The following is a 7839-nucleotide window of genomic DNA, read 5'->3' as shown; positions in this document are numbered from 1 at the left end:
TTATTTGACAGTGAATAGACAAGAAAGAGGGTAACAAGAGAAGGGAAAGACGTGGCAAAGGTCGCCAGGCCAGGAATCAATCCTGCGGCAGCCGTGTTAAGGACTCCATATGTGGGTTGTGCTTAACCCCTGCACCACCACAGCACACCCTGGGGACTGGTTCTTTACTAACCACCAGCATTATGAGGACATTTGTAGCTGTGAGGACATTTTGCACACAATATAAAAAGATAATTTGCGGGGTACACTGTTAACTATATAACTACTATACTGCCTTTACCTTGTACCTCATGTTAAAGCATAAATACATTTTTGGAAAAAAAAAAAAAAAAAGATAATTTGTGGGTTAGGGGCCTAAGTGGGGTTAGGGTGAAGTATAAACTTGAGGGGGTTAGGGAAAAGGTCAAAGTTAGGCGACAGAAACTAAAGGGGGTCAATTCAAGTCCACAGTAGTATATTGAGTGAGGAATGTATGTGTGAAGCTAAGAGCTCCTGCAGCAGTAATCCTTTCCCAGCTCCTGTTGGTTCTGTTGTTCTCAGATAAAAAGCTTCTCTTAAATCCTCCTTCATGAAGCACCCAGAACCGAGAGAGGAGGAGGTCCGACTGTTATCAGAGAACCACAGAAGAAGAACGGCGTGTGACCTGCTGTTGTTTGCAGCTCTTCTCATTCATGTTTTCATGAATTATTCTCTTTGAAACTTTCCAAGCAGCTGCCGAAACATCCTGGAGAGTCTCCATGTTCTGCTGCAGCCTCCATCTTTAATCCTGCAGAGGAGCTTTTATTTTGTCGGATCAGCAGTTCTGAAAGCCTCTTTCCTCCTCCCTGATATTTTGGTCTTTTTGTCTCTTTTGTTGGGGCGTTTGGGTCTCGTTACGTGTCGGTTCTAATCTGTATAATCCGACCTGAAAGTGTCAGTGCGGTTTATCTGTCGCATAACGGACCCGTCCCTCCCCCCGGCGCCGCTGACCCAAACACTCCAGCCTCCACCTGGTTTCTGTCTGCAGTGACAGGATGGAGCCGGGTTCCTCTGGTTCGCTCACCTCTACTCAGGTTCTGATTATTGTTCTGATGAACACTAACCAGAAGATTCTGGAGAACCTGCAGGAACCAGAACTGAACCAGAATAATACAGACATGAAGTCGGTTTGTTTAAAGAAAAAGAGATGGTTCCTCTGATTGAACTCTCTGAGGTTCTTCCTGGTTCCTCTAGGTTACCTCTGGTTCTGGCCATATCTAACCAACTCACTTGAAATCTGGTCGGGTTCTAAGCAACTACCTGAAGTCCAGTCCCGTTCTTACCTTCTCAGTGGACTGAGCGGTACCAAAGAAGATGGGGACGAAGGCCAGCCAGACGATGCAGGTGGTGTACATGGTGAAGCCGATGGGCTTCGCTTCATTGAACGTCTCCGGAACGCCTCGGCTCTTCACGGCGTAAACCGTACATGTTATCTAGCAACGGAGGACACAATGCAGTTTCTTACAAACAGAAATATTCAGGTTCCCTCCCAACAGACGTAACAGATGCAACTGAGAATTAAAGTCCAGTTCTGGTGTTTGTTATGGCTTTGAAGGAAAACCCCATTGCTTAGCACTGTGAAGTACGTTGGTGGAACCATCATGCTGAGGGAAAGTATTTTTTTACCATGAGAACGATGCTGTAGCTCAGGCAGCAGATGATGGACAGGTCCGACATGTCACACTTGAGGATGCCGCGGGCCAAGTCTGGGTTTGGTGGGCGGAGCTCCTCGTAGTCGATGATGGTGTGAGGAGGAACCACAGCGAACCACACGAACACGCCCAGAACCTGACGCACACCCAAGCGTCACACAAGGTACCTGCAGGTCACGTGACCTGCGTCCACTTACCTGGACAGAAATGAGGATGAAGGTGATGGCGAGCTGGGAGGTGGGGCTTATGAATTTGGGAGGAGTCACCGACTTCTTGCCCTGTTCGAAGATTCTGTAAATGCGGTTGGTTTTGGTTAGCATGGCAGAGTAGGTGATGGCCATGCCGAGGCCCAGCAGGAGGCGCCGGAACGCACACACCACCACACCTGGCTCGGCGATCATCAGGAAGGTGATCAGGTAAATTAGAAAGATACCTGGATGGAGAGAGGCGAGGTCATCCACTGCTGATGACATCATCCTCAGTGATGCCATCCATGCTGACAAGGATGTCACTCACACCAATGATGACACCATGCATACTGATTATGTCACACAGCAGCATGTCATTTAGTCAGTCTCCAGTTTTTCACAATTCTGCAACTGCACAATTTCCACATGCCAATAAAATATCGTTTTTGGTACTAACTCCCATCTGCAGGTGGCAGTATTTCTTACTTGTTCTCCTCTACTGCCGCAGCCTGATTTGATGTCCAGCTATAGTCTGTGATCATTCTTAATGTCATACATGAGTGAAAATATCTCAAGATGTCCAGCAAGTATTCCTAAAGTATCACCAGAAAATCAGTCAATTTGACTGCAAAAATCACAAAAGTAATCGTGAAATCCTGGAGGGACCGATCAGCGAACTCACCAGTCAGGAGGACGTAGCTCAGCTCTCTTCCGGACGCCCTGACGATAGGGGTGTCATTAAAGCGAATGAAGGTTACCACCACGGCGCTGGTTGCTAGGATACCCAGCATGGCGAGAGAGGCAGGCACTAGGGCCCAGGGAGAGTTCCACTCCAGCTTGATGATGGGCGTGGGACAGCAGGCCGTCCGATTGGGGACGGGCCGCATGTCCGTTGGACACATTTCACAGGTGAACTCGTCCAACTGGTACTGGTACCCGTCACAGAGCTGCAGGCAGGTGGGACACATGTTTCATTCCTTTTACCTCACTTCCTGTAACCATGTTCCAGTAGTAGTAGCAGGATGGCAGGCTCCGGGTACCTCGCAGTGCCAGCAGCAGGGGACTCCCTTCACCATCTTCTTCCGCTCTCCGGGTTTGCAGGGGAAGCTACAGATGGACTCTGGAACGGATTTGTCTCCTCCGGACCACTGCATCTCTTCCAGCTGCAGAAACACACACCAGGTCAGGGACAGAAACGTCCTGCGGTCCGACCTTCATCGCAGCGTCTCACATTGAGCCTCAGGTTGTTGGTCCATTGGCCGATAACGTGGTAGCCAGGGTGGCTGTGGTTGGTCATCTGAAACTGGAAGATATCGTAGCGTCCTGGAGCGTCTCCGTTCTCATTGAACAGAACGCTGGTTCCAGCACTTCCTGGAAGACAGAGAAACGGATGGTAGTTCTACTGGGAGTACTGGGATCTGGACCGGAAATATAGAAGCTCTCTTGTCCTACGAATCATATGAAACACCTAAAACAAACATCTCATTCACTCAGCCACACTAACATGCACAATTTATTATTCATTCATTCATTAAGGAGAGGTGGGGACTTGCTGTGGTCCACTTACTATCAACTCTGTCTCTCTGCCCAGAGGATGAACTTACCGTTGAAGTTGACGGCTCTGATGTAGTCCAGCAGCAGGCGCCCCTCCACTGGGTCCATACTGCTGCAGACCCCGTGGCTGTTGGGACAGAGGTCCTGGTGCATGTTGTGCAGAGCGTAGGCGACGGCATAAACGGCATCGATCACAAACTGAACCTTCCCCTCCTGCTCGTAGGACGAGTCCTGACCAATTCGCTCGCCTCCTGCAGACAGATAGACTGTAATGAGGGAACACCTGAGACCTTCACACATCTCTCTCTTTCTCTGTCGCTCTCTCTCTCTGTGAGTACCTGTGCACTTCTTCTTCTCTGGGTCCAGTTTGATTCCGGGACGGGTCAATTTGCATCTGAAGTCGTCCTCCCAGAATTCGGCAAACCAGATGTTCCTGCGGTTGTTCTCCAGGGACCGAGACATGAAGTACTGATCAAAGCCTGTAGAACATACACAACAGATGAGATCCCTCTAAAACCCTCTAGATCAGTGATTCTCAATTCTGGTCCTCAGTTCCCACTGCCTGCATGCTGTAGTTATGTCTCTGCTCCAGAACATCTCTTTCAAATGATTGCATGACCTCCTCTGCAGCCATCAAGTGCTGAAGAAGGCTGTTAGTCACCCACTTAGTCAAATCAGGTGTGTGGCATAAGGAAAACACCTATAACATACAGGATAGTGGACCTTGAGGACTGGAATTGAGAAACACTACTCTAGAATCCTCTAGAAACCTCCAGAACCAGGTGATCCTTGACCAGGTGCATCCGGTTCTACCGTCAATCGAGGCCCGCTTGGGCAGGATGGTGACAGCTCCTTCTGCAACGTCTTCCAGCTCGGCGATTGGTGAGCTCTTGGCCCCCCAGCTGTCTGACCCAACAAACAGGAAGTGGCCCGTCAGATTAGCCTGCCTCGCTGCTTCAAGAACACGCCTTCCAGAGAGAAAGAAGAATCAGCCTCAAGTCTCGTGACCACATCAACCAGGTGCAAAGGCAAGAGGTGAGTGTCTCTGGTGGATTACTTGATGTCATCCTCGTTGGCGAAGATGATGACTCCTCTGGCGTTACTTGTCTCCATCAAACGTTTGATGATCTTATCGAACTCGCCCTCAGCTGGCTCTCGGGGGATCTTCACCGACTGGGCAATGCACACACCACCTGGTGGAGAGACATAGGCAGGTCAGAGGCAGGTGATAAACGGGTCAGAATGGGTGAGATAGGAGCGTCCCTACCGGCCTCTCTGGAGATCTGCATGAAGGCCTCGACGCCGCTCTCACCGTAGTTGCCCTCGGACGCCAGCGTGGAGACGTAGTTCCAGCCCAGAGCCTTGACGATGTCCAGCATGGCCTGGGCCTGGTACGAGTCTGGCGGAACAACCCGGGAGAAGAAGTCATAGCGGTTGTTGTCGCTGAGCTCTGGAGCCGTGGACGCGTAGCTCACCTGAGGAATCTGGAATTCAGAACCAGATCCAGAACCCAGTTCAGAGGCGACAGTGGGACGAGTGGTGGAGCAACAGAGACCAGAACCACTCAGACAGATTAATGTTGTGTAACAGCCGAGCTCAAAGTGGGCCAGCTCTTCAATCACATTAACACCCAGTGATTAACAGAGACCTTCTTAACGAGCAAACCTCGTTATTACTGCAACCTCATCATCTGAGGAAGAGGAGGAAGCATGAGCTGTAGATCTTCACATCATGGAAAATCATTCCCTTATCTAGTATGTTCTACTGGGTTTTATGATGCTCTACTGGGTTCTACTGGGTTCCACTAGTTTCTACTGTAGTCCACTGGGTTCTACTGGTTTTAACTGGGTGTTATGGTACTCCACTAGGTTCCAGAAGGTTGTATGGGGTTCCACTATCGTCTACTGCATCTTTATTATTAATTTCATGGAGGAAGTCATTCTGTCCACTTCACTAGGTTCAACATCTTTGGTAGAAGGTCTTCATGATGCTTCACTCTGTCTCACCTCTTGTCTACTTTCCTCTACCAAATCCTCACCTGTCTCTCTCTGACCCATCTCTGTCTCTCACCTCAAACAGCCGCAGGATGTTGGCCACCATGATGGACACGGAGCTGGCCGACGCTCCGATCACACCCACCACCCTCTCCGGTTTGCGGATGAGGGGCGGCTCGCCGTTGGAGCAGCGGATGTCGGAGGTGTCCTTCTGGATCAGCGCCTGGACGAAGGTGAGGGACTGCTCCAGGGCGTAGGTGTCCCTGGAGCAGGTGTCCAGGATGCGTGCGCCCAGAGTGATGTTGGGCAGCAGCTCGGGGTCGCTGTTGATCTGGTCCAGGGCGTACAACATGGCTTCCATGCGGTGGATGCCCTTCTCCTTCTTCAGCTCGCCGCAGTTCATGCCGTGGGGGCCGCGGGCGTGGATGGGGAACAGCCCCCCCAGAGTGATGTCACCAGGCAGCTTTATGGAGTGGGGGTGGAAGTGCTGGTGTGATGCCCACACCTGGCCCGCTGGGTGACTGGTCCAGATCCAGAGAGGCAGCAGGAGGCGGGGCCACAGGGCGCCGAGGCGACCAGTGGCAACGTCAGGACAGAGGGACAAAGGGGCGTGGTTTGATGATGTCATGCTCAGACGACGTTCAGCATGGACCGTTCATCCTGACACGGACACCTGGGGACACATCAACCAGTCAAAGAGATGGAACACGACCCGATACGAGTCACGACTGACCCATGAGTCATGGGTCAGTCGTGACTCGCATCGGGTCATGTGACTCGTATCGGGTCATGAGCCATGACCCGTATGGGGTCACGACTGACCCGATACTGATCCAAGATCCATGACCCGATATGAGTCCCATGACTCCTTACATGATCAGACATGAGTTGAGACCCAGCTTTTATTTTGGTAGTCCACTTTTGGTTATTTTCAGGTAAATTTGCATATTATCTAAATATTTCGCTCTCAGCTGGATATTCTCCAGACCCCAAAAACAAAAATGAAATAATAAAAGATGATTTCTGTCCCTCTGATCACTGACTAATCAGTATCGATCAGCTGCAGCGACTCATCGATTTTTATCAACTGGTTTTAAAGAATGGAGAAAGAAGGCATTCATTTGTCCGTTAATAAATTTTATCTTTGATCAGAAAACTGGAAATCAGAGAAAATAAAAACTTGAGCGATCAATAAAGTTCTGATTTAATTAAATGGTTCCTGTGGTTTGACCCACTTTATGGGCGAACAGGTGAGAAAAATAAAGTTAAATACCTGCGAGGCGCTCCGTTCGGTCCGCGCAGAGACCCGCAAAGACCCGCAGACAGAGCCGCAACAGCCTGCGGAGAGAGGAGGAGTCCGGCTGCTGCTGCGGCAGCCAGCGGAGGACTGGACACCTGTGTGTCCGCTGGTCTGTATCCTTGTGAGGACCAGCTCGATCTGCGGAGCAGCAGGATTTCTGCCAATGAGGACTCTGGTGACGTCACGAGGGAATAATTGTTCATTAATTATGGAAATTGTCGGAGGGGCGGGGCTTGGCTCTCTGACAGGTTTAATAGTAAAAATCTGACCGAACCGAACCCCAGTCCAGAACCTGCAGGTCCAACAGAACCTCAGACTTTACCGGATGTTCACAGGAACTCATTCAGGAGAACCGGATCTCGAACAGAACCGACTCCCACATGACTCTTATTTTTGGCTCCTGAAATTTATTTATTAGTAAAAAAAAAAAAAAATAAACAGACTGTTTAATTTGATTATTTTTAATGTCCAACTAAAACTGCACCCCATGACCTTTGACCTCAGGAATCACATGTTCAGATATTCGTGTTTTTAGACCTTCATCAGTCTGTGAGCTGCATCAGAAAATGAAACTAAAATATTCCTCTTTTATTAATAAGTAGAATCACGTCCTTCAAAGAGCAGAATTCATTTTCCTAGACCTATTTTTAATTTGTTTGTTGAACATAAAGAGTTACTCAAATCCTGCTTTTATTGCTGAAAACACGATTAAATAATAAATACGTTCACTGATTTACTATTATGATTATTTTTGCCTGTAAGGTGACCTTGGGTGTAAGGAAGGCAGTCTCAAATCAAATGTATCATTATTATTATTAAAATAGAAAAGTCATTTATCTTAACTTTCATAAGGAAAACGTCCGTTTCCTTAAAAAAAAACCTTTTTACTTAATTAAAATATTATGAGCAGGTAAAAAAGAGAATAACATAAATTTTGTTGCTTAGTTTTCAACAGAATTACAAATCTGTGTAAGAAATTATGACAAAGTTTAGACCAGTGTTTCTCAACCTTTTTCGGGCCAACGCCCCCCTAGCCTTTATCCAGGTCCCTCACCGCCCCCCACTTTTGTTTTTCAGCGGAAAAACAAAAGTTCCAGGTCCTTTAATGCCATAGAAATATGAGACAGAAACAT

At 48.6% G+C, this 7839-nt stretch overlaps 1 protein-coding gene across 1 annotated transcript in view; it reads right to left on the bottom strand.

Moving 5' to 3' along the window:
• The window catches only part of LOC106941622 (metabotropic glutamate receptor 6-like), a 12873-nt gene extending 5953 nt beyond the window's left edge, over positions 1-6920 (bottom strand). Inside the window, exons 1-13 of the mRNA XM_015024696.1 lie at positions 6680-6920; positions 5483-6079; positions 4680-4896; positions 4470-4605; positions 4226-4380; positions 3751-3891; positions 3463-3663; positions 3090-3229; positions 2899-3021; positions 2541-2805; positions 1868-2103; positions 1645-1806; positions 1302-1451 (exon numbers count right to left, since the gene is read on the bottom strand). Of these exons, the coding sequence (XP_014880182.1) occupies positions 1302-1451; positions 1645-1806; positions 1868-2103; positions 2541-2805; positions 2899-3021; positions 3090-3229; positions 3463-3663; positions 3751-3891; positions 4226-4380; positions 4470-4605; positions 4680-4896; positions 5483-6034 (2478 nt within the window). The 5' untranslated portion in view covers positions 6035-6079; positions 6680-6920. The remainder of the gene's footprint in view (positions 1-1301; positions 1452-1644; positions 1807-1867; positions 2104-2540; positions 2806-2898; positions 3022-3089; positions 3230-3462; positions 3664-3750; positions 3892-4225; positions 4381-4469; positions 4606-4679; positions 4897-5482; positions 6080-6679) is intronic.
• Positions 6921-7839: the final 919 nt, after the last annotated feature.

Source organism: Poecilia latipinna, unplaced genomic scaffold, assembly GCF_001443285.1.
Source record: "Poecilia latipinna isolate Pla-1442-1.1 unplaced genomic scaffold, P_latipinna-1.0 Scaffold3766, whole genome shotgun sequence".
Lineage (NCBI taxonomy): Eukaryota > Metazoa > Chordata > Actinopteri > Cyprinodontiformes > Poeciliidae > Poecilia > Poecilia latipinna.
The sequence above is the reverse complement of the archived record's forward strand: the minus strand, read 5'-3'. Positions and strand labels throughout refer to the sequence as shown.